We start from the raw sequence: 27,913 nt of genomic DNA on the forward strand, positions 1-27,913 counted from the left end.
AATATCTCTCAACCAAGCTCATCATTTCTTCTGGGTCTTTAGGATCCCCTTGACTGACCCACTGTTGAAGTCCAGCTGGAAGATTCCTGAGAAATCTATCCATAATAACCATTTCTATAACCTTTGTGGCTGCATTAATGTCTGGCTGCAGCCATTTCTGAGTAAGTCTCAGCAGTTCATACATTTGGGCTCTTGTAGGTTTCCCCCATCTCAAACACCCAATTGTTAAATCTTTGGGCACAAATTGCAGGTGTTACTCCCAAGCGTGTAAGAATTTCAGTTTTTAGTTTCTGATAATCTTGAGCTTGGCTGTGAGACAAATCCTCATATGCTTTCTGGGCTTCTCCACTAAGACATGGTGCAAGTAGTCCTGCCCACTGTTCAGGTGGCCACTTTTCTCTGGCAGCAAACCTCTCAAAAGTTGTGAGGTAAGCCTAAATATCATCCGTCTATGACAACTTATGCAGAAAGTAATTTACTCAGATATAGCGCCCCCTATCCACAGTGGGGGTAGCTATAGAAGGCTGTAGGACTTACTGCAATACATTAACCAATGTAGCTCTATCCTCTCGCTGGGCATCCATCATGCTGCTAACTTGTGCAGTCAGTAAGCGAATTGTCTCCTGATGTACAGCAGTTGCTTGCACCAAAAGCTTTCACCAGCTCCTCCATTTTGTAAAATTTCTCCTCTTAGAAGCAACAGGTAACCTTCTACAGTCTGAAGAAGCTTGATTAGGAATGGTATTTCTGGAAGGGTAGCAGCAAAGAAACAATTTTTTAGGAGAGGAACAGGGTGAAAAGGCTAAGATAAGATCACAAAGATTGGAATAAAGATCAGTGGAAAAAAGTATTATGGAGTGAAGAATCCAAGTTTGAAATGTTTGGGCGCAATTGTCAATATGTAAGAAGAAGAGCAAATTCCACAAATATATAGGTATAGAAAGATATATTCAGGGAGGGAGTGAAATAATACATGGTGTTGAAGATTGATCTCTGTGTGAGAGTATCACAAGTATTTATGAAACAGTAGTGATAGTATTGTTAAGGTGGTGTTTGATGTAAATAGTGCATTAAGGGCAAGATCCGATATAGATCGTAGTTTGCGGCGCAAGCGAGGGAACCCCCGCCGCCCGTAGTTTCAACTCGCAACTCGAGCTATCCAATATACCCCGCCGGCAATTGCTAAAGTGCCGTAAGTCTGATAAACCAGCGATGTCCAGAAATCTGTGTAAGTACAAATTTCTGGAGTCGCCAGTGACTTACGGCACTTTAGAAACTACCGGCGCCTACAAAACCTGACTAAGTTATTAAATCTCCCGTACTGTCTAACACGCCTCCCAAACATAGCCCGACACGTATACCCCTCTATCCGCTATCCCCCCTCACTCTCCTAATAATAAAAAATGTATTAACCCCTAAACCACTGCTCCCGGACCCCGCCGCACCTAATAAAGTTATTAACCCCTAAACCACTGCTCCCGGACCCCGCCACCACCTACATTAACTACCCTCTAATGTGAGCCCCTTACACCACCGCCAGCTACATTAACTACCCCCTAATGTGAGCTCCTACCCCGCTGCCACCTACATTAACTACCCCCTAATGTGAGCTCCTACCCCGCCGCCAGCTACATTAACTACCCCCTAATGTAAGCTCCTACCCCGCCGCCAGCTATATTAAAATTATTAACCCCTAATCTAATCCCACTATACCGCCGCCACCTATATTAAATTATTAACCCCTAATCTAATCCCCCTAACAGAATCCTATCAGCCAATCGAAATTCGAGGGACGCCATCTTGGATGACATCATTTAAAGGAAACTTAATTCGTCTTTCAGTCATCGGGCCAGCTGGATGTTCCGCGTCGGAGGTCCGAAGAAAGAAGATTGAAGATGCTGCTTGGAGGAAAACTTCGCCCCGATGGAAGACTTCTTCTTTGCCGCTTGGATGAAGACATCGCCGGATGGAAGACTTCTTCTTTGCCGCTTGGATGAAGACATCGCCCGGATGGAAGACTTCTTCTTTGCCGCTTGGATGAAGACATCGCCCGGATTGGATGAAGAGTTCGGCCTGGCTGGGTGAAGACGACTCAAGGTAGGGAGATCTTCTGGGGCTTAGTGTTAGCTTTTTTTAAGGGGGGGTTTGGGTGGGTTTAGAGTAGGGGTATGTGGGTGGTGGGTTGTAATGTTGGGGGGTGGTATTGTGTTTTTTTTTACAGGCAAAAGAGCTGATTACTTTGGGGCATGCCCCGCAAAAAGCCCTTTTAAGGGCTGGTAAAAGAGCTGGTTAATTTTTAATTTAGAATAGGGTAGGGCATTTTTTTATTTTGGGGGGGCTTTATTATTTTATTAGGGGGCTTAGAATAGGTGTAATTAGCTTAAAATTCTTGTAATCTTTTTTTTATTCTTTGTAATTTAGTGGGGTTTTTTTGTAATTTAGTTTAGTGTATTTAATTGTATTTTAGTTTAGATATTTGTAGTTTATTTAATTTATTGATAGTGTAGGTGTATTTGTAACTTAGGTTAGGATTTATTTTACAGGTAAATTGGTAATTATTTTAACAAGGTAGCTATTAAATAGTTATTAACTATTTAATAGCTATTGTACCTAGTTAAAATAAATACCAAGTTACCTGTAAAATAAATATAAACCCTAAAATAGCTACAATGTAATTATTAATTATATTGTAGCTATCTTAGGGTGTATGTTATAGGTAAGTATTTAGATTTAAATAGGAATATTTTAATTAATAATATTAATATTAGTTAGATTTATTTTAATAAGAATTTAGTTAGGGGTGTTAGAGTTAGATAGGGTTATTATACTTAATATATATAATATAATAACTATATTAACTATATTAACCCTAATATAATTAGGGTTAATATAGATAATATAATAACTATATTAACTATATTAACCCTAATATAATTAGGGTTAATATAGTTAATATAGGTGGCTGCGGTGTAGGGGGATTAGATTAGGGGGTAATACATTTATTATAGGTGGCGGCGGTGTAGGGGGATTTAGATTAGAGGCAAAAGAGCTGATTACTTTGTGACAATGCCCCGCAAAAAGCCCTTTTAAGGGCTGGTAAAAGAGCTGATTACTTTGGGGCAAAGCCCCGCAAAAAGCCCTTTTAAGGGCTGGCAATAGAGCTGTTACTTGGGGTATTTGTAGGGTTAGACTTAGGTTTAGTGGTAGGGATATTTTACTATTTTAGGGGTTAATTAATTTAATATAGCTGGCGGCGGGGTAGGGGGATTACATTAGGGGTTAATAATTTAATATAGCTGGCGGCGGGGTAGGGGGATTAGATTAGGGGTTAATAATTTAATATAGCTGGCGGCGGGGTAGGGGGATTAGATAAGGGGTTAATAATTTATTATAGCTGGCGGCGGGGTAGGGGGATTAGATTAGGGGTTAATAATTTAATATAGCTGGCGGCAGTGTAAGGGGCTCACATTAGGGGGTAGGTAATGTAGGTGGCGGCGGTGTAAGGGGCTCACATTAGGGGGTAGTTAATGTAGGTGGCGGCGGTGTAAGGGGCTCACATTAGGGGGTAGTTAATGTAGCTGGCGGTGGGGTCCGGGAGCAGCGGTTTAGGGGTTAATAACTTTATTAGGGATTGCGGCGGGGGATTGCGGTTGACAGGTAGATAGACATTGCTCATGCGTTAGGTGTTAGGTTTTATTTTGCAGGTAGTTTATGGAGTTACGGGGCTCCAATACACAGCGTAAGGCTTACTACGCCTGCAATTTGTGGCGAGGTGAAAATGGAGTAAGATTTCTCCATTTTCGCCACGTAAGTCCTTACGCTGTATATTGGATACCAAACTGCGCTGGTTTGGTATACCTGTCTATGGCCCAAAAAACTACGTCCGAAGGCAGAAATATACGAGCATAACTTCTAGGTTACGCCGTATATGTGATACCAAACCAGCGCAAAATTTGGCGTTGTCGGCTTTTGCGGGCGACGCTGCATATCGGATCGAGGCCTATCTTTTTTAGATTAGCATGATGGACCACTGATTATAGGTATACAGTACATTGTAATTGTTACTGTCATTGATGCCATATGGTTTTACACTGTTCAATAAATGAATCCATTTGCATTCCATTTTTGGGTAGCAAGAAGCTGTTACTATCTGCTGCCTTTTTTTACTTTAACATATTAAAAGTTATATTATATTGCACAATAACTATTCTGTTACTCACAGATGGTGCATAAAAGCAATCCTTTTTTGAGCATACTCACTTCTTCGTGGAATTTGCTCTTATTTGAATATTTCAATTTTGTTGCTTAAAGCACTACTACTTACGTTGACCATTATACTTATTTAACAAGGTCAATAATTAGAGACGTGTTACTTATATAGCGTTCTTCTCCTTTTCTCTTGTTTCCAATGTAAAAAGAAGAGTTGGAGAAAGATGGAAGAATGAGTGCTTGCAGCCTTCAGTGAAACATGGTGGAGGGTCTGTCCTGGTCTTGGGCTGCATTTCTGCCAGTGGTGTTGGTGATATTGTCTGAATTGATGAGATCATGAATGCTGAGAAGTACAGATAGGTTTAATTCATCATGCCATTCCTTCTGGAAAGCTCCTGATTGGGAATGGTTTTATTTTTCAGCATGATAACGATACCAAGCACACTGCTAATGCAGTGAAATATTTTGAGAGAAAAACAGCTGATAAAACACTGACAGTCATGGACTGGCCTCCAGACCTAAATATTATAGAGGCAGTATGGGATCACCTGGACGGAGAAAGAAATGAAGGAAAACCTAAATCTAAAGAACTATGGGAAGTGCTGAAAGAAGCCTGGTATAATATACCAGAGGATTACTTAAGAAAACTTCATTACAGTCTCCCCAAAATAGTTCAAGATGTGCTTAGAGCCAAGGGAGGTCACACTAAATACTGACTTTTGCCTGAAGAAGCCATTTTGTTCTAAAGTTGTGTTTGTGTGTGTGTGTGGGGGGGGGGGGTATATTTTATGTACATATTTCTTGTATTTTCTGTATTTTTGTATCTTAAAAATCTAATGGTGGCCTAAACTTTTGCACAGTACTGTATGTATGAAAGTGTGTATATATATAGATATTTACAGGTATATATATATATATATATATACACACATACAGGTGGCCCTTGGTTTACAGCGGTTAAATTTGCGCCGTTTCAGAATAGCGCCCTTTTTTCAGTCATGTGACTGCTATTGAAAAGCACTGAAAAGCAGTGCATTGATTAAAATAAGGGCAGGCCGGTAGGTGGAGCTGTCCGCTTGTGTTGCAGCAAAGATATGCAAGCCAAGCAGGCTGAAATTAATCAGTGTAACCAGACCTGAGCTATCGAGCAGCTTTCACAGGAACAAGATCTAGCAGCCACTTCCCTTTTATCTTCTTGCCCAGCTGCGTGAAGATCAAGGTGCCTATAAATCAGTCCAGAATGCATAGAATAGCTTTTGTTCATTAAACTTAGTTTGATGATACATTCTGTGTTGTGTGATTATTTTATTAGGTTTATAATGCTGTTTAGCACATGTTTTTGTTCATTAAAATACGTTTGATGATATATTCTGTATTGTTTGATTATTTTATTAGGTTTATAATGCTGTTTAGCATTTAAAGTCTGCATTTCAAAGCTTTAAAAATAATGTATTAGGTGTTACTTATGTCAATTTTGAGAAGGGCTGTAATGCTCGTGGGATATTCCACTATCAGACCGAACTCGACCAGTAGTCTTCTTATCCCAGCGTCGAGCAGGAATTATAGGGAATATCCCAGAGCAGAGAATGTTCGCAAGATCAGGTAAGCGGCACTCACCACAGGCAGGATAGTCTTCGGTGGCAACAGGCAGGGAATCAGAGAAAGGCAGTTCAAAGGTAAACCACTAGAATGGTCCGGCAGGCAGGGTTTGGCAATGGTAAAGCAGTCCAGAGGTAAACCATTAGGATGGTCAGGCAGGCAGGGTTTGGCAACAGAAAGGCAAACCAGTGCAATAGGGGTTAATCAAGCAGAGTAGTCAGACAAGCAGGGTTCAGCAATCAATCCATCAGTTTAGGGGTAAACAGGCAGAGTGGTCAGACAAGCAGAGCTCAGCAGCAGTATATCAATCCAGCAGTTTAGGGGTTACCAGGCAGAGTGGTCAGACAAGCAGAGTTCAGCAGCAGTATATCAATCCAGCAGTTTAGGGTTTTACAGGTAGAGTGGTCAGACAAGCAGAGGTCAGCAACAATATAACAGTCCAGCAATAATAACACCCAGGAGAACACTAAGAAACACCTATACTTGGGTAGAGAATGTAAGTGAAGCAAGTACTTACATAGTTGCCGATTTGCGCCAAGAACTCAAGGACCCGGCTTCAGAGAGGAAGAGACATGCGGCGATGACGTCATCGGTGCACGCTCAGAGGAACCGCCGGAGCGTCCTAGGCAGCGAGCAAAGAGGAAGCGTTGCGCCCCTGGCAAGAGCCAGGGTGGCGTAACATAGCCCCCACCTCAAGGGTTCCCTCCGGGAACCAGAGTCAGCTTCAAAGGATGAACAGCATGGAATCTGGAGACCAAAAATGGAGCATGCACATCACGGCCAGAAACCCAGGAACGTTCCGCCACAGAGTAACCCTTTCAGTGTACCAGATACTGCAGTTGTCTGTGCCTGCATCTGGAGTCCAGGATCTTAGCAACCTTATTTTCAGGGTCACCATGGACCAAGAGCGGAGGAGGAGCTAGGAGCCGGGTATATCTATTCTTGATGTAAGGCTTGATGTGGAAGACTGGGTGTATGTGCAGGGTTTTGGGCAAGGCCACTTTGTAGGCAACAGGAGACAGTCTTTTCAGGACTTTGTATGGACCGATAAACCTAGGCCCCAATTTCTGACAGGGTTGACGTAGACGAATATGTTGAGTAGAGACCCAAACACGTTCACCTACCGAGATGGCACGTACAGAAGCTCTATGACGATCAGCAAACTTTTTGTATCTAGAGACAGCTGAACGTAGCTGAGAGTGAATAGGTTGCCAATGAGTGGGGAGTTCAGTAACGTGTCGGTCTGCAGCAGGAACCCCAGTGGACTGAGCAGAAAGAGGGAAGACACAAGGTTGATACCCTGCTGCGGCTTGAAATAGAGAACATCGAAGAGAAGAGTGCCAATGAGTGTTTCTTGCCACTAACTCAGACCAGTTGGTATGGAGAGCGTTGACAAAGGCTCTAAGGTAGGTCTCGAGATCCTGGTTTACTTAGTTAGTCCATTTTTCTGAGGATTGTAGCCAGAAGACAAGGAAACAGTGGTTACAATCAACTTACAAAAGGCTCTCCAAAAGATAGAGAAGAACTGTGGATCTCTATCGGAAACAATATTCGCAGGAATGCCATGAAGTCATACCACATGCAAGAGAAAAAGAGACAATAATTCTTGGGCAGAAGGCAGCTTGGTTACGGGTACAAAATGAGCCAGTCTGGGAAAGCAATTCACCACAACCCAGATAACTGTATGGTGGTCAGAAGGAGGAAGCTCCACATTGTTATGTGTGTCCATGGTTGTTTGGGAATGGACAACGGTTGGGGCAAGCCGGGAGGCAAGGATCTTGGAGTTTTGTTGGCAGCACAAGTTGTGCAGGCTTTTACATAATCCTGAGCATCAGACTTCATAGTAGGCTACCATACGTGTTGGGAAAAACGCTTAAAAGTCCTTGTCAAACCAGGATGTCCTGAGAGTTTACTATCATGAGCCCAGGACAGCAGAGAAGTGTGAAGGTTCAGAGGTACAAAAACGATATCGGAAGCCACGGGGGCTTCAGGAGGTTTACTAGACTGGGCACATTGCAGTCTTTGAAGAAGGGTGGTGTTCAGTTGAGCAACCACACAGGAGGGAGGTAAGATGTGTTCAATAGGAGCTTCAGATGAATCATTTGAGTGAGGAAACTGATGGGAAAGGGCGTCAGCCTTCTTGTTTTTGGTCCCAGAAAGATAAGAGACCACAAAGTTAAAACCGGAAAAGAACAAGGTCCACCTGGCCTGTCGAGGATTGAGTCGATGAGCAGTCTCTAGGTAAGTCAGATTCTTGTGGTCGGTGAGAATCTGAATGGGATTGGCGGTGCCTTCTAACCAATGGCACCATTTAGTTAAGGCCATCTTAATGGCTAAGAGTTCACGATTACCCACATCGTAATTCCTCTCTGCAGGAGTAAAGCGGAAAAAAAGGCTACAGGGTGCAACTTGGACGTTAAGAGATCCCTTTGGGTTAGAACTGCTCCAGCCCCCATTTCGAAGGCATCAACCTCTAAAGTGAACTGTAGGTCAGGATCAGGATGGTGGAGCACAGAAGCAGAATAGAAAGCCTTTTTTAGACGAGTGAAGGTATATAATTTGGCCTCAGATGGCCAATGTTTGCAGTCTGCTCCGTTTTGTCAATTCCGTGAGTGGAGCGACTGTTTGAGAAAAGTTCTTTATAAACTTGCGGTAATAATTGGAGAACCCCAATAATATCTGTAATTCCTTTAATGAAGTAGGTTGAGGCCATTCTAAAACTGTGGTGAGTTTAGCAGGATCCATGGCAAAACCTTCTTTTGAGATAACATAACCAAGGAACTGGATCTGATCTTGGTCGCTCACATTTTTCTAGTTTGGCTACCAAAGAATTGTCTCTGAGACGTTGAAGTACCTGTCTCACATGCTTATGATGCTCCTCCAGAGTGGAAGAGAAAACAAGGATGTCATCCAGGTAGATGATGCAATGACAGTGTGATTGATGAGATCACGGAAGACATTGTTGACAAATGCCTGGAAGACTGCAGGGGCGTTACACAGCCCAAAGGGCATTACGAGGTATTTGTAATGCCCAGATCTTTTGTTGAAGATGGTCTTCCATTCGTGGATTGGGAAGATACGAATCAGATTGTTTGCCCAACGTAAGTCCAGCTTGGTTAAGAAGCGAGTATTCTGGAGTGAGTCATACAGTTCAGTGATCAAAGGAATGGGATAGCGATTCTTGATATTTATGTTGTTCAAGGCCCTGGAGTCAATGCAGGGTCTGAGCCCACCATCCTTCTTACTGACAAAAAAGAAACCTGCCCCAGCAGGAGAGGAGGAAGGGTGAATGAAACCTTTAGCTAGGTTCTCTTGAATGTACTCCTCCATGGATTTGGTTTTAGCTTTGGAGAGTGGATAAGTCCTCCCTTTAGGAAGTCGGGCTCTGGGAAAGAGGTAGATTTTGCAGTCATAAGGACGGTGGGGTGCAGCACGTTGGTTGCTTTATTCTCAAACACATCTGCAAAGTCTGCATATACTGAGGGAAGGTTTGGAGGATTCTGTATACTGGCTATGGGGATGCGGAGCAGAGGAATGACTTTAGCAAGGCAGGAGGTACCCCAGGAGGCCAGTTGTCCTTCAGTCCAGTCGAACTGTGGATTGTGTATACGAAGAAAAGGAAGACCAAGGATGATAGAAGGAATGACCTCGAACTGCAGCTGTTTGGTGTGAAGGACTCCTACAGTCAGGTCAGGGGTGCTGACTCAAAATGGATCAACCCTGAACCAAGGTGGGTGCCATCCAGGGTAGTTATTTTGAGACAAAGTCTTTTCTGCAGAAGAGGCAAGCCAGCTTGAATCATAAAACGGTGATCCAGAAAGTTTCCAGCTGCCCTTGAATCAATGAAGGCTTGAGTGTGGACAGTATTCTGAAGGAAGGTAAGGGTAACATGTACCAGAATCCAAGAGGAGTGAGGGGATTTAGTAGTGATCATGCTTAGAGGTACCCCAGTGTTATCCCCTAAGCATTGGGTTTTCCCAGCCAAATGTCACAATTCTTTAGTTGGTGGGTGTTAGATCCAGAATAAAAGCATAGTCTCAATCTCCTTCTTCTCTGTCTTTCAGACTCTGAGGGTTTGAAGGAGGAGAGATCCATGGGTTCCTCCACTGGGGTAACTGGAGCTGTTGATGGGGTAGAGGATACTGCAGAAACCGGATGAATAGAGGTCCAGACTGATAGAAAGTGATATAAAGTCATCCAAAGAAGAAGGAATATCACAATAAGTGAGTTCATCTTTGATGCATTCATGCAGACCCCTCCTAAACGCTGCCTTGAGAGCACTGCCATCCCAAGTGGTTTCAAGTGCCAAGGTACGAAACTCGATGGCTAATTGTGCCACAGTTCTATTGCCCTGGCGGAGATCCAGGAGAGAAAATTCTGCAGCAGAGGTACGGCCAGAAGTCCCAAACACAGAATAAAATGCAGAAATTAAGAGATCAGCATCATGCAGGAGTGGAGCATTCTGTTCCCAAAGGGGAGAGACCCAGGCTAGGACCTTGTCTTTCAGTAAGGAAATGATAAAGTTGATCCTTGATTGGTGAGAGTGAAAGGTGTGAGGATTGTTACAGAAGTGCAACCTGCACTGGTTAAGAAAACCCCAACAATCAATAGTACCATCATATTTGTCAGGCAATGGTATCCGGGGAATGCTTCCAGAAGCAGGGGAAGAAGCCTTAGTACTAGGAGTGGAGACTGGCGGTACAACAGGAGCGGTATTCCTTGCTGCAACTAGTGCAGAGAGTTGAGCGGTTATAGCCTCTAGTTTGGAATCCACACGCTGCAACTGTGTGGTATGGGTTACCAACATCTGTCCTTGAAGATTAACTGCTCTTGCTACCTTATTTGGCTCCATGGCCCAAGTATAATGTAATGCTCATGGGATATTCCGCTATCAGACCGAACTCGGCCAGTAGTCTTCTTATCCCGGCGTCGAACTGGAATGATAGGGAATATCCCAGAGCAGAGAAGTTTGCAAGATAAGGTAAGCGGCACTCACCACAGGCAGGATAGTCTTCGGCGGCAACAGGCAGGGAATCAGAGGCCTAGATTTGGAGTTCGGCGGTAGCCGTCAAAACCAGCGTTAGAGGCTCCTAACGCTGGTTTTGGGCACCCGCTGGTATTTGGAGTCAGTGATTAAAGGGTCTAACGCTCACTTTTCAGCCGCGACTTTTCCATACCGCAGATCCCCCTACGCCATTTGCGTAGCCTATCTTTTCAATGGGATCTTTCTAACGCTGGTATTTAGAGTCGTTTCTGAAGTGAGCGTTAGAGCTCTAACGACAAGATTCCAGCCGCCTGAAAATAGCAGGAGTTAAGAGCTTTCTGGCTAACGCCGGTTTATAAAGCTCTTAACTACTGTACCCTAAAGTACACTAACACCCATAAACTACCTATGTACCCCTAAACCGAGCTCCCCCCACATCGCCGCCACTCGATTAAAATTTTTAACCCCTAATCTGCCGACCGCCACCTACGTTATACTTATGTACCCCTAATCTGCTGCCCCTAACCCCGCCGACCCCTATATTATATTTCTTAACCCCTAACTTGCCCCCCACAACGTCGCCGCAAGCTACTTAAAATAATTAACCCCTAATCTTCCGACCGCAAATCGCCGCCACCTACGTTATCCCTATGTACCCCTAATCTGCTACCCCTAACATCGCCGACCCCTATATTATATTTATTAACCCCTAATCTGCCCCCCTCAACGTCGCCGACACCTGCCTACACTTATTAACCCCTAATCTGCCGAGCGGACCTGAGCGCTACTATAATAAAGTTATTAACCCCTAATCCGCCTCACTAACCCTATCATAAATAGTATTAACCCCTAATCTGCCCTCCCTAACATCGCCGACACCTAACTTCAATTATTAACCCCTAATCTGCCGACCGGAGCTCACCGCTATTCTAATAAATGTATTAACCCCTAAAGCTAAGTCTAACCCTAACACTAACACCCCCCTAAGTTAAATATAATTTTTATCTAACGAAATAAATTAACTCTTATTAAATAAATGATTCCTATTTAAAGCTAAATACTTACCTGTAAAATACATCCTAATATAGCTACAATATAAATTATAATTATATTATAGCTATTTTAGGATTAATATTTATTTTACAGGTAACTTTGTAATTATTTTAACCAGGTACAATAGCTATTAAATAGTTAAGAACTATTTAATAGTTACCTAGTTAAAATAATAACAAAATTACCTGTAAAATAAGTCCTAACCTAAGATATAATTAAACCTAACGCTACCCTATCAATAAAATAATTAAATAAACTACCTACAATTACCTACAATTAACCTAACACTACACTATCAATAAATTAATTAAACACAATTCCTACAAATAAATACAATTAAATAAACTAGCTAAAGTACAAAAAATAAAAAAGATCTAAGTTACAGAAAATAAAAAAATATTTACAAACATAATAAAAATATTACAACAATTTTAAACTAATTACACCTACTCTAAGCCCCCTAATAAAATAACAAAGCCCCCCAAAATAAAAAATTCCCTACCCTATTCTAAATTAAAAAAGTTACAAGCTCTTTTACCTTACCAGCCCTGAACAGGGCCCTTTGCGGGGCATGCCCCAAGAATTTCAGCTCTTTTGCCTGTAAAAGAATAAATACAATACCCCCCCCCCCCCCAACATTACAACCCACCACCCACATACCCCTAATCTAACCCAAACCCCCCTTAAATAAACCTAACACTAAGCCCCTGAAGATCTTCCTACCTTGTCTTCACCATACCAGGTTCACCGATCCGTCCTGAAGAGCTCCTCCGATGTCCTGATCCAAGCCCAAGCGGGGGCTGAAGAGGTCCATGATCCGGTCAAAGTCTTCATCCAAGCGGGGCAGAAGAGGATCTTCCATCCGATTGAAGTCATCATCCAGGCGGCATCTTCGATCTTCTTCCATCCGGAGCGAAGCGGCAGGATCCTGAAGACATCCAGCGCGGAACATCCATCCGGACCGACGACTGAACGACGAATGACTGTTCCTTTAAGGGACGTCATCCAAGATGGCGTCCCTCGAATTCCGATTGGCTGAAAGGATTCTATCAGCCAATCGGAATTAAGGTAGGAATTTTCTGATTGGCTGATGGAATCAGCCAATCAGAATCAAGTTCAATCCGATTGGCTGATCCAATCAGCCAATCAGATTGAGCTCGCATTCTATTGATAGTGTAGTGTTAGGTTAATTGTAGGTAATTGTAGGTAGTTTATTTAATTATTTTATTGATAGGGTAGTGTTAGGTTTAATTATATCTTAGGTTAGGACTTATTTTACAGGTAATTTTGTTATTATTTTAACTAGGTAACTATTAAATAGTTCTTAACTATTTAATAGCTATTGTACCTGGTTAAAATAATTACAAAGTTACCTGTAAAATAAATATTAATCCTAAAATAGCTATAATATAATTATAATTTATATTGTAGCTATATTAGGATGTATTTTACAGGTAAGTATTTAGCTTTAAATAGGAATCATTTATTTAATAAGAGTTAATTTATTTCGTTAGATAAAAATTATATTTAACTTAGGGGGGTGTTAGTGTTAGGGTTAGACTTAGCTTTAGGGGTTAATACATTTATTAGAATAGCGGTGAGCTCCGGTCGGCAGATTAGGGGTTAATAATTGAAGTTAGGTGTCGGCGATGTTAGGGAGGGCAGATTAGGGGTTAATACTATTTATGATAGGGTTAGTGAGGCGGATTAGGGGTTAATAACTTTATTATAGTAGCGCTCAGGTCCGCTCGGCAGATTAGGGGTTAATAAGTGTAGGCAGGTGTCGGCGACGTTGAGGGGGGCAGATTAGGGGTTAATAAATATAATATAGGGGTCGGCGATGTTAGGGCAGCAGATTAGGGGTACATAGGGATAACGTAGGTTGCGGCGATTTACGGAGCGGCAGATTAGGGGTTTAAAAAAAATATGCAGGGGTCAGCGATAGCGGGGGCGGCAGATTAGGGGTTAATAAGTGTAAGGTTAGGGGTGTTTAGACTCGGGGTACATGTTAGAGTGTTAGGTGCAGACGTAGGAAGTGTTTCCCCATAGGAAACAATGGGGCTGCGTTAGGAGCTGAACGCTGCTTTTTTGCAGGTGTTAGGTTTTTTTTCAGCTCAAACAGCCCCATTGTTTCCTATGGGAGAATCGTGCACGAGCACGTTTTTGAGGCCGGCCGCGTCCGTAAGCAACTCTGGTATCGAGAGTTGCATTTGCGGTAAAAATGCTCTACGCTCCTTTTTTGGAGCCTAACGCAGCATTTGATTAAACTCTCGATACCAGAGTTAAATTTATGGTGCGGCCAGAAAAAAGCCCGCGGAGCGTTAGCAGCCCTTTTACCGCCGAACTCCAAATCTAGGCCATAGAAAGGCAGTTCAAAGGTAAACCACTAGGATGGTCAGGCAGGTAGGGTTTGGCAACAGAGAGGTAATCCAGAGCAATAGGGGTTAATCAAGCAGAGTAGTCAGACAGGCAGGGTTCAGCAATAGAATATCAATCCAGCAGTTTAGGGGTGCATTAGAGCCCTTTTCAGTTAAGTAGATAAAAACATGTAAAAGCATATTTACGCAGTATTCATATTTAATAAAGTGTTATACTGTGTATTTACTGTAAATAGTTTACATTCCAATATTCTGCACATAACAGAATATGTTCAATGTTTTATATTCCTATATATATATCTATATATATATATATATATATATATATATATATATATATATATAATCTTTATATATCTGTACCTATATATAATAATGTGTGTGTGTGTGTATATATATATATATATATATATATATATATATAAAAATACAGTATATATATATATATAATATATATGTATAAATATATACAGTATTTGTGCAAAATACCATCAGATATATGAAGAACTATGTACTTATGAATAAATAGAAAATATTCTTGTATGTGAAGAACATTGGAATGGGAAATATTCATATTTTCATATAGGATTAGAGCACTTGAGAGTAGTTTTCCTCCCCCCCCCTTTTTTTTTTGCTCGATTGACTTCTATAGAGAAAAGGTTATCGCGCGTGAGATATCCTAAGTTCGGCTTTTTACGTGTGAGCAAAAACAGTTTACTTTTAACTAATAATACGAGCGTAACCTGACGCGTGCAAAAAGCTTACTTCTAGCGTAGTTAACTCTTGAGCGGGAGCGTTAAATAGAGCTCCACTTGTAATCTAGCCCTATATGATGTAGGCCAAAATGTGTATCTTTTTCTTTTTTTCAAGTGTTTTCAACCAGTGCAGGTAAACAGACAATTTTTTTTTAACAAACATGCCATGTCCTTGCATCAGTTATTGAGAAAATTTTTTTTAATAAATAACCTATCTTCCTGAACTTTTAAATGTTAAATATACCTTGTGTCCGAATTGGTTTTCAACACAGCTATTTGATAGTCCTTAAAAAGTGTGACATTAATATTATGCATTAAAATTTACATACATTATATATATATATATATATATATATATATATATTACACAGTTATTTTATTTAGTCTGATATCTAAACTTAAAGCAACCTTCAGTAATCAGGAGTGTGAAAATACAGATTAAATACCCCAAAGCCTTACAAGTCTTTCTTATATAGGCATTCTTGTCAAAATGCCTTGCTAAGGTTTGTAATAAAAAAGTAATCTCCTGAGAAAGAATAAGCACCTCTGTTCTTACCAGCGTAACTCCTGAAACACAATTTAACCTTGTGGCTACCAAAATAGATACAGTACATTGCATAGGAGTATACTGCATTCCTCTTTGGAAGAGGTAGGGTTTAATTTTGCCGCACTTGTTATATTGTTGTTCTAACCTAGACAACATGAGAAGCTGGTTTTCCTTCTAACCCTGCGTGTCTATGTGCGGGAGCTTGCAGATGTCATTCTCACTAATGGGCTGCCCACAACCACTACGCACTGGTAGCATATTTAACTGGGCGGCAGTTTATAAGCACCGATGGGAGAATGCATTCTAATTCCAATACAAATCCAAATGAAAACCATTCACAGCACCTCCATAGAACTTCCCCTTACTATAGCACAAAATACATAGCAACATTTTGGGCCCCAAGTGTCGCTATGCATTTTGTGTTATTATAATAAAGCAACGTTTTATGGAGGTGCTATCAGCTGTGCACATTTTCCAAGTAGGTTTGTGTTAGGTCAGAAAAAAGGTGTGCACCACGTACACTCACACAAGAGGGAACAGTGGTCAAGGTGTTTTACAGGAAACTTTTAGCAGTTACCTCTTTTCCTGGTTAAGGTGGTAAGAGGAGCAGTGATAGTGGAGGATCCCTTGATAAATTTTCTGTAATAATTAGCAAAACCTAGCAACCCTTGCAGGGCCTTCAAAGTAGCGGGTCTAGGCCAATCCATTATTGTGGACAACTTCATAGAGTCCATCTTGAATTCTTTACTGAAAATCACATAACCCAAAAAAGGAATAGAATCTTGGAGCATTTTTCAAGCTTTGCAAATAACGAATGGTCCATTGGAGGACTAACTTCACATGATGAATATGTTCATGAAGATTCTTTAAAAAAATCAGAATGTCTTCCAAGTAGATTATTATGAATTTGTTCAAGTAATTTCTCAAGATTTCATTGACAAAATGTTGAAATACCACTGGGGCATTACACAGCTTGAAGGGCATGACCAAATACTCATAATGTTCGAAATGAGTATTGAACACAGTCTTCCACTCATCAACCTCTCGGATTCTGACCAAATTGTAAGCTCCTCAAAGGTCAAGTTTCGCTTATACAGAAGCTCCTTGAAGATAGTCAAATAGTTCTGGGATGAGAGGAAGAGGATAACTATTCTTTATAGTGATTTTATTGAGGCCCCGGTAATCAATATAAGGGCAGAGACCCCAGTCTTTTTTTGCACAAGGAAGAGCCCTGCTCCAAATGGAGATGAGGAAGGACATATAAAGCCTCTGGCTAAGTTGTCCTTTATGTATTCTTCCACAGCTTATGTTTCAGGACGAGGCCAGGGAGTAAGACCTTCCACAAGGAAGAGGAGCACCAGGTAGTAGGTTGATAGAACAATCAAAAGGATGATGAGCAGTAAGAATTTGGTCTTCTTTCTTAGAGAAAACATCTTGCAATGCAGGTAATGCTTAGGTAACTTCAGTGGTGCTTTAATTGAAGCAATAACAGAAGAATGAGAGAATAGTTTTCTTTTAGGACAATGACAAAAACAGGAGGAACCCAAAGAGGTCAATTCACCATGAAACAAGGAGAATGAGGGTTCATTGAGCTGCAACCAAGGAAGTCTCAAGATAAAAAGGTACAAAGGAGAGGTAATGGCATCAAAATAGAGGATTTCAGAATGAAAGATGCCCACTGAGAACTGTAGAGGTTTCATGGCACATTGAATGAATCCAAAGTCTAAGGGTTGTCCACTTGGTAATGATAACTTGCAATCTAGCTTGAAGGGGTATATTCTGCTTTTCTGCAAAATGTTATCCATAAAAATTCCTGTTGCCATTGAATCCACTAATTCCTGTACAGGAATCTTGGGAGTCCCACAATGTATTGTGTCAGGAACAAGCAGCTTAGTTGTGTGGATAAAAGAGAGATTGCGACTTGACTCCATCCCATGTTTAGGTGTCAAGCCCTAGCTTTTACTGGTCGGGTTGTGCATTCTTTTAATTAGTGACCCTTAAGTCTGCAGTATAAGCACAGACCTAAATTTTGGCGTCTTTGTCTCTCAGCATCCATAAGCTTGATAGCCCCTACCTCCATGGGTTCCTCTGGATCCAAAAGACTTTTAAGGATGATTTACAGGGGTGGAGAAGCAAGGAGCTAGCCAATATGTAGGCCTAGAAGTGGCTCCCCTGGTTCTTCCTTCTGAGGAAGACGTTCTAAATAACATGCATCCAACTATATACATAAATTGATAAAAAAAAAATAAGGATTCAGGAAGATCACGGAAGACTAGTTCATCTTTGAGGCGTTCAGACAAGCCACTCTTAATGCACCCTAGTCCCAATTTGTCTCAGCCGGTAGCGTATGAAATTCTGCACCATACTGTGCTACTTATTGATTCCCTTGGCAAATTTTCAACAGGCTACTCTCAGAGGCTGCTGTTTTGCCAGATATGTCAAACACAGAAGAAAAGGTTGATATGAAGGAATCAATATTTTGAAGAAGTACATCATTCTTCTTGAGCAAAGGCGAGACCCAAGCCAGAGCTTTTTCTTTGTTAAAAGGAGATTAGAAAAGTCACTTTAGCCACAGAAGTAGAAAATATGACCGGGTGACTTTTGAAATGGAGACGACATTGGTTTAGGAAACCTAGGGGATGCCCCTGACTGTAGAGGAGAGGGTGTAACTTCGGCATTAACATTGTCTGAAGCAGCAGTAGAGGGCTGAGACGGAGCTGGAGATGCTGTTTAGTAACAATGCGGCAATCTGATGCAACTTTGCGTCAAGAGACTGCAGATGAGCAGAGTGAGCCCCTAATAGTTTCCCTGATTGGTCACAGCCCTGGCCAGCTCAGTGGGGTCCATAGTAATGGTCCATTTGTACTGTCATGTTGGAATCAGTCCCACTCTAGCACATTGAATATATTCCGGGACATGAACCCCAGAGACAACTGTGGCACAATGAGGCTGAGCAGACAAAAGTAAAAACTCACATGCAGAGGATCAGAGGTTAACTTCAGCATGAAGATCAGATAGGAAGAGGTCAGACAGACAGACCAGCTGGTATTCACAGGCAGGTCTGGCAGGCAGGGGTCTGGAACTAAATTGGTCTGAGACAGAGAGTTCAGGCAGACAATATTTGTATTCACAGACAGAGAAAGGGTTACTCCAGCAGGCAGGTCTGACAGGCAAAGGATATGGAGTTCAGACAGCATTAAGCAGTTTAGGCAGGCATTAGTACTCACAGGCAGTTAAGGGGTTACTCCAGCAGACAGGTCTGACAGGCAAAGTTTAAGGAGTTCAGGCAGGGAGAGGTTAAGCAGTTTAGAAAGGCAGTAGTTCTCATAGGCAGAGAAGGGGTAAATCCAGCAACAGGTCTGGAGGGAGCCACAGCGTGGTCAGAGACAACAAATGGGCACCGAAGATCCTCAGGCCCGAGAATAAATAGGCTGCCTGACTTCATCTGAGCAGCCATCGAGGACACCTATGTTACTTGCAACTTTATGCTTCGTGACAGCCGCATGGAGCATACATATATATATATATATATATATATATATATATATATATACACACACACACACATACATAAATGCAAGCATACATATATATATATATATACAGTATATATATATATACACACACATAAAAACACGCATACATATATATATACACATACATACATAATTGCAAGTATATATATATATATATATATATATATATATATATATATATATATAAATAAGCGAAAAAACTTGCACTCACTGGATTTTTTAAGCCAAAATTTTACTGTGACCGTGTAGTAACGTTTCGGGGATAATGTATCCCCTTCCTCAGACCTGGTCTGAGGAAGGGGATACATTATCCCCGAAACGTTACTACACGGTCACAGTAAAATTTTGGCTTAAAAAATCCAGTGAGTGCAAGTTTTTTCGCTTATTTGTTTATTACACTTCACTAGCACCCTTGTAGCTGGACTTAAGTGAGAGTGCATTTCTTTGCTAATCTAATATATATATATATACAGGGAGTGCAGAATTATTAGGCAAGTTGTATTTTTGAGGATTCATTTTATTATTGAACAACAACCATGTTCTCAATGAACCCAAAAAACTCATTAATATCAAAGCTGAATATTTTTGGAAGTAGTTTTTAGTTTGTTTTTAGTTTTAGCTATTTTAGGGGGATATCTGTGTGTGCAGGTGACTATTACTGTACATAATTATTAGGCAACTTAACAAAAAACAAATATATACCCATTTCAATTATTTATTTTTACCAGTGAAACCAATATAACATCTCAACATTCACAAATATACATTTCTGACATTCAAAAACAAAACAAAAACAAATCAGTGACCAATATAGCCACCTTTCTTTGCAAGGACACTCAAAAGCCTGCCATCCATGGATTCTGTCAGTGTTTTGATCTGTTCACCATCAACATTGCGTGCAGCAGCAACCACAGCCTCCCAGACACTGTTCAGAGAGGTGTACTGTTTTCCCTCCTTGTAAATCTCACATTTGATGATGGACCACAGGTTCTCAATGGGGTTCAGATCAGGTGAACAAGGAGGCCATGTCATTAGATTTTCTTCTTTTATACCCTTTCTTGCCAGCCACGCTGTGGAGTACTTGGACGCGTGTGATGGAGCATTGTCCTGCATGAAAATCATGTTTTTCTTGAAGGATGCAGACTTCTTCCTGTACCACTGCTTGAAGAAGGTGTCTTCCAGAAACTGGCAGTAGGACTGGGAGTTGAGCTTGACTCCATCCTCAACCCGAAAAGGCCCCACAAGCTCATCTTTGATGATACCAGCCCAAACCAGTACTCCACCTCCACCTTGCTGGCGTCTGAGTCGGACTGGAGCTCTCTGCCCTTTACCAATCCAGCCACGGGCCCATCCATCTGGCCCATCAAGACTCACTCTCATTTCATCAGTCCATAAAACCTTCGAAAAATCAGTCTTGAGATATTTCTTGGCCCAGTCTTGACGTTTCAGCTTGTGTGTCTTGTTCAGTGGTGGTCGTCTTTCAGCCTTTCTTACCTTGGCCATGTCTCTGAGTATTGCACACCTTGTGCTTTTGGGCACTCCAGTGATGTTGCAGCTCTGAAATATGGCCAAACTGGTGGCAAGTGGCATCTTGGCAGCTGCACGCTTGATTTTTCTCAGTTCATGGGCAGTTATTTTGCGCCTTGGTTTTTCCACACGCTTCTGGCGACCCTGTTGACTATTTTGAATGAAACGCTTGATTGTTCGATGATCACGCTTCAGAAGCTTTGCAATTTTAAGAGTGCTGCATCCCTCTGCAAGATATCTCACTATTTTTGACTTTTCTGAGCCTGTCAAGTCCTTCTTTTGACCCATTTTGCCAAAGGAAAGGAAATTGCCTAATAATTATGCACACCTGATATAGGGTGTTGATGTCATTAGACCACATCCCTTCTCATTACAGAGATGCACATCACCTAATATGCTTAATTGGTAGTAGGCTTTCGAGCCTATACAGCTTGGAGTAAGACAACATGCATAAAGAGGATGATGTGTTCAAAATACTAATTTGCCTAATAATTCTGCACTCCCTGTATATATATATATATATATATATATATATATATACACACACCCACACACACATAAATACACGCATACATATATATATACATACACGCATACATACACGCATACATATATACACACATAAATTCACACACATACACACACACACTTATTTTTTACAAAATGTATTTGTATTTCATTGAGTTGGTATGCTTCATTTTTATGCAAGGGAGCAATGTCCTGGGCTGTAATGCAATCTGACATTGAGTGACAGGACAATGCTATGTACTGTCAACCTAGAGGTGAACTATTTTATTTGCAGTTGTCATCCACTAAGCATCTAACCAAAACGGCTGTCACAATAATGCAGCACATGTAGAAAATAGACAACCATTATTTACTGACTTAAATACATTTTCTATAAAACCATAGCATTAGTGCTGCAAAACAATTATATGGTAAGACTAAAATATTTATACCCTGTTTTGATATATAATGGAAACGTGTATTTTTAAGAAATGAAAATACCTGATTGGTTGTGTCGAATAAAAAACAGGAAGGGATGATCAGCTATGAAACTATGGTGGGTCATACTCATGGCAGCTGCTTGCATTCCTGTAAAAATACCAAAAATATAATTTTTATAGAGGTTCTTTAAAATTGTAGCTTATTGGAATTCATAAAATGTTAGTAAGAAGTGCACAGCTTATTTTGGTATATGAACTCTAAACTATTTTTAATTTATATGTCTTCAGGTACAAATATTTGAATTTTGCTTTTCCTTAAAGGGATATGAAACCTAATTTTTTTCTTTCATGATTCAGATAGAGGGGCAAATTTATTAATGCCTTAAGGACCGGGCATTTCAGACATAAGCTTCCCCAAAGGACCAGAGCATTTGTAGTATTTTTGCCATCACTACATTTAAACAGAAATAGAGCCATTTTTTTATATTTACCTATCAAAACTATAATTTTTTTTTAGTAGACAACCCAAAGTATTTATTAGGCCCATTTTGGTATATTTCATGCCACCATTTCACCGCCAAATGCGATCAAATAAAAAAAATAGTTAACGTTTTCACAATTTTAGGTTTCTCACTGAAATTATTTACAAACAGCTTGTGCAATCATTTGCATAAATGTTTGTAAGTTCTTCTGTGGTATCCCCTTTGTTCAGAAATAGCAGACATATATGGCTTTGGCATTGCTTTTTGGTAGCCCACTAAATGCCGCTGCGCACCAAAACCCAGCAGTGAAGGGGTTAATTAGGTAGCTTGTAGAATTAATTTTAGCTTTAGTGTAGAGAACAGCCTCCCACCTGGAACATCCCACCCCCTGATCCCTCCCTGACCCCTCTCAAACAGCTTTCTTCCCTCCCCCACCCCACAATTGCCACCCCATCTTAACTACTGGCAGAAAGTCTGCCAGTACTAAAATAAAAGGCTGCTTTATATATATATATATATATATATATATATATATATATATTACTATTTTCTAGTGTAGTATCCCCTTTTACCCCAACCTCCCTGATCCCCCCAAACAGCTCTCTAACCCTCCCCCTTCTACCTATTTGTCACCATCTTATGTACTGGCAGCGGTCTGCCAGTACCCAGTTTGCTGCAAATTAGGCAGATTTTTGTAAAAAAAATAAAAAAATTTTTTTTTCTGTAGTGTAGCTGCCCCCCTCATTACCCTCCCCCTCCCCTCCCAGATCCCTTTCCCTCAATGGATCCCACATAGGATCCCCCTTATTGCCCTTCCTCCCTCCTTTCACCTCACTTCCCGGCTCTTTTTTTTCTCCCCTGCCGCGTAGTGGTCCCGCCCTCCTCCCGCCTCTTCCTGCTCCCTCCCGCCCCTCCAGTGATGGACGCCCACCCGCCTCCCCCCTTATGCTCCCATCCACCAACGATTGGCACCACCACTGTCTGATGCAGAGAGGGCAACAGAGTGGCCTTCTCTGCATCAGTAACTCTGCAAATCTATTTAGGGCATAAAGACCAGCGTCGTACAGGGTACGTTAAGGGGTTAAAGTGTGGACATACATGATACGTGCATGTAGCGTATCATGACCGCCGCACATCGATAAATGCCATCAGCATACGCTGTCTGCATTTATCATTGCACAAGCAGTTCTTGTAAACTGCTTGTGCAATGCCACCTCCTGCAGATTCGCAACCAATCGGCCACTAGTAGAGGGTGTCAATCAACCAGATCGTATAGGATCAGGCAGATTGATGTCCGCAGCCTCAGAGCAGGCGGACAAGTTATGGAGCAGCGGTCTTTGGACCCCTGCTTCATAACTGCTGTTTCTGGCGAGCCTGAACCAAAAATGGGCTGGCTACTAAACTTACATTCCTGCTTTTCAAATGCTTTTTAAAGATAAGAGAACAAAGAAAAATTGATAATAGGAGTAAATTAGAAAGTTTCTTTAAATTGCATGCTCTATCTGAATCATGAAAGAAAAAAATGGGTGTCATAGCCCTCTAATGATGACAATCACCTAGATTATCAGTTTTGCATTGGGGCTTTTAATGCTGAAAAGAATGGCAATTTCAACGTAAAAGCAGTAAAGCACTATTGGGAGTTGTGTCGGCATAGCTATACCACAAGAATTTTAGCATGTAACGCAATGTCAATCCCACACTCAAAAAAATGACGTTTTTGCAAGGGATTTCCATAGTGCCGGTATTACAGGTTGTGCGGTGACAAAAATGCTTGCGTTACAGACTATACAGACACGATCCATACCGCCATCTGAAACCAGTAGTTATGGATTTTGTGTAACAAAAATGTTTCACAAAACTCATAACTAAAGTGTTACAAAGTACACTAACACCCATAAACTACCTATTAACCCCTAAACCGCCACTCTCCTGCATCGCAAACTCTATATTAAACCCATTAACCCCTAATCTGTCGCCCGCATCGCCAACACTATTTAAATATATTAACCCTTATTCCCCCGCACCCGACATCGCCACCACTATAATAAAGATATTAACCCCTATTCCGCCTCACCCCGCCACCGCCACCACTAAATAAAGTTATGAACCCCTAAACCTCGGGCCTCCCACATCTCCACCACTAAATAAACCTATTAACCCTTAAACAGCTGGCCACCCACTTTGCAAAACACTATATTAAAGTATTAACCCCTAAACCTAACACTCCCCTAATTTTAAATTAAAATTACAATATAACTCTATTTAAATACGTAAAAACTTACCTGGGAAATAAATATAAACCTAACATTAAACTATAAAATAACATAACATAACTAATCTAATAAAATAAAAAATATATTTTGGAGTGTTAGATTTAGGGTTTAATAGGTTTTTTAGTAGCAGAGATGTGGGAGGCCGGAGGTTTAGGGGTTAATAACTTTATTTAGTGGGGGCGATGTCGGGGGCGGCAGATTAGGGGTTAATAACTTTATTATAGCGGTGGTAATGTCGAGGGCAGCAGATTAGGGGTGTTTAGGCTAGGGGTTTATGTTAGGGTGTTAGGTTTAAATGTAGATTTCTTTTTCCCATAGACATCAATGGGGTTGCGTTACACGATCGCCATTCCGCACTTCAGGTGTTAGGTTTTTATCTAACACACTCTCCCCGTTGATGTCTATGGGGGAAAGCGTGCACGAGCACGTCCAAGCAGCCCTTGGCTTTTATGCGGTATGAAGCTTAATGCCATCATATCGCACGCACAAGGAGGGTTTTCAGAAACTCGTAATGGCAGCCCTATGGAGGGTGAAATAACGCAACTTTTGTTGCGTTCATTTTGCACCCTGTTTAGTGCAAAACTCGTAATCTATGTGAAAATATTTTAGTATAATGTTGGCAGCGTGAGTGGGTGTATTCTTTCACCACCCTGCCATTTTCGCAAACCATCGGGATGCAGCGAAGGCAAACTGAGCATTTAAAAAAAAAAACACCCGTGATAAGTATTAAAAAAAAAAACGTCCGAAATAAGTAATAATAAAAAAAAATAACCACCTGTACAAACTATTAAGAAAAAAATAAACTAACCGCCCAAACCGCCCGCACGAAGTATTAAGAAAAAAAAAATACCCAATACAATTATTAACCCCTAAATCCACCAACCACAACATCGCAAACTACCTAATACATCTATTAACCCCTAATCTGCCAACCCCCCACAATGCATTAAACCTATTTTACCTACTGATTTCTAAACCGCCAACCCCCACAACGCAAAAAAATAAGTTAATGACTAAGCCCCTTAACCTAACACCCCCTAAATTAACCCCTTAGTTAGATAAAAAAAATACTATGGGGTCTATTTATGAAGCTTGATGCCCAGAAACACAAGTTATGAAGCAGCGGTCTAAATAACCTGTCAACCTGCTCTGAGGCGGTAGGCAGACATTGCCGGAAATCAACCCGATCCAATACAATCGGGTCGATTGACACCCCCTGCTGGCCGCGAATCTGCAGAGGGCAGTGTTGCACCAGCAGTTCACAAGAACTGCCGGTGCAATGATAAATGCCGACAGCGTATGCTGTCGGCATTTATCGATATGCGGCGGACATGGTTTGCTATAGTGGATCATGTCTATCCGCACAATGATAAATGGACCACTACATTACAATTAAAATTAAATTAAAAAAAAATTACATTACAATAATCTAAAATTACAGAAAATAAAAAAGGATAACATTACAAAAAATAATAGACAACACTATACAAAATAAAATATTAAACCTAATCCCTAATTTTTGCAAATTGCCCAATAAACCCTAATCTATAAAAAAAAAAAAAAAAAAAAAAAATACGGAAAAAAAATAAACAACACTATCCAAAATAAAAAAAATTAAACCTAATCCCTATGAAAATACAAAGCCCCTCAAAATAAAAACACCCCCTAATCTAAGAATAAACTACCAATAGCCCTTAAATGGGCTTTTTGTAGGGCATTGCCCTAAAGAAATCAGCTCTTTTACAATAAAAATAAACAAAGTCCCCCCTAACAGTAAACCCCCACCCTCCAAACCCCCCAAAATAAATAAAAACTAACACTAATAAACCTAAACTACCCATTGCACCTTAAGGGGCATTTTTTTGTGCATTGCCCTTAAAAAGGCATTCAGCTCTTTTTCACTGCCCTTAAAAGGGCATTTAGCTCTTTTGCAAATTGCCCAATAAACCCTAATCTAAAAAAAAAAAAAAATTAAAAATACAGAAAAAATAAACACTATCTAAAATAAAAAAAATTAAACCTAATCCCTATGAAAATAAAAAGCCCCCCAAAATAAAAACACCCCCTAATCTAAGAATAAACTAAAGTCCCCCCTAACAATAAAAACCCCCACCCACCAAAACCCCCAAAGTAAAACAAACCTGACACTAATAAACCTGGGCATTCAGCTCTTTTTCACTGCCCTTAAAAGGGCATTCAGCTATTTTGCAAATTGCCCAATAAACTCTAATGTAAAAAACCAAACCCCCCCCCGCAAAACCCCCCAAAAAACTAACCCTAAATCCCCAAATAGGTACTCACAGTTTCAGAAGTCCAGCGGAGAAGGTCTTCTTCCAGGCGGGTCCATCATCTTCATCCACAGCAAAGGCGGTGTGGAGTGGAGGTCGGGAGCAGTCTTCTCCGATGTGGCGGTCTTCCCAGATGTGCGCGAAGCAAAGGCAGCTTGGAGCGGAGGTCCGGAGTGGTCTTCCCAGAAGTGGCGCTCCTCGGTGGCTATCATCGGCGGTGGAGCTCCTTAGCGGCGGTCCTCGGTGAAGGCGTGGAGGTTCCTCTTCATGCGATCGTCAGCCGCACACTGACGATTAAATTCAAGGTACCCCATATTTATAAGGGTACCTTGCATTCCTATTAGCTGAAATTTTCAAAATCAGCTAATAGGATGAGAGCTACTGAAATCTTATTGGCTGATTTGAACAGCCAATAGGTTATCAGTAGCTCTAATCCTATTGGCTGTTTTGAAAAATTCAGCCAATAGGAATGCAAGGTACCCCAAATTGATTGCGGTATCTTGCATTCAATATTCAGTATATGACGGACATCGGATGAAGATGAGCCTCCATGCCGCCGAGGACCACCGCCGCCCCGAGGACCACCGCCGATGACCACCGCAGAGGATCGCCACATCTAGGAAGACCGCTCTGGACCTCCACTCCGCCTTCGCTGTTGATGAAGATGATGGACCCGCCTGGAAGAAGACCTTCTCCGCAGGACTTCTGAAACCATGAGTTCCTATTTGGGGCTTTAGTGTTTTTTTGGGGTTTTTTTTTGGGGGGGGTTGTTTTTTTACATTAGGGTTTATTGGGCAATTTGCAAAAGAGCTGTATGCTCTTTTAAGGGCAGTGAAAAATAGCTGAATCCCCAGGTTTATTAGTGTTAGGTTTGGTTTACTTTGGGGGGTTTGGTGGGTGGGGAGTTTTACTGTTAGGGGGGGACATTGTTTATTTTTAATGTAAAAGAGCTGATTTATTTAGGGCAATGCCCTACAAAAAGCCCTTTTAAGGGCTATTGGTAGTTTATTCTTAGATTTGGGGGGCTTTTTTATTTTCATAGGCCTAGATTTGGAGTTTGGCGTTAGCCGTGAAAACCAGCGTTAGAGGCTCCTAACACTGGTTTTAGGCTACCGCCGGTATTTGGAGTCAGTCAAAAAAGGGTCTAACGCTCACTTTTCAGCCGCGACTTTTCTATACCGCAGATCCCCTTACGTCAATTGTGTATCCTATCTTTTCAATGGGATCTTTCTAACTCCGGTATTTAGAGTCGTGGCTGAAGTGAGCGTTAGAATTCTAACGACAAAACTCCAGCCGCAGAAAAAAGTCAGTAGTTAAGAGCTTTCTGGGCTAACG

At 41.2% G+C, this 27,913-nt stretch overlaps 1 protein-coding gene across 1 annotated transcript in view; it reads right to left on the minus strand.

Annotated features, from left to right (window-relative positions):
• The window catches only part of SERPINI2 (serpin family I member 2), a 129,569-nt gene that overhangs the window by 13,180 nt on the left and 88,476 nt on the right, over positions 1-27,913 (minus strand). The window contains exon 8 of the mRNA XM_053709027.1: positions 21,597-21,683. Within this exon, the coding sequence (XP_053565002.1) occupies positions 21,597-21,683 (87 nt within the window). The remainder of the gene's footprint in view (positions 1-21,596; positions 21,684-27,913) is intronic.

Source organism: Bombina bombina, chromosome 4 (assembly GCF_027579735.1).
Source record: "Bombina bombina isolate aBomBom1 chromosome 4, aBomBom1.pri, whole genome shotgun sequence".
Classification (NCBI taxonomy): domain Eukaryota; kingdom Metazoa; phylum Chordata; class Amphibia; order Anura; family Bombinatoridae; genus Bombina; species Bombina bombina.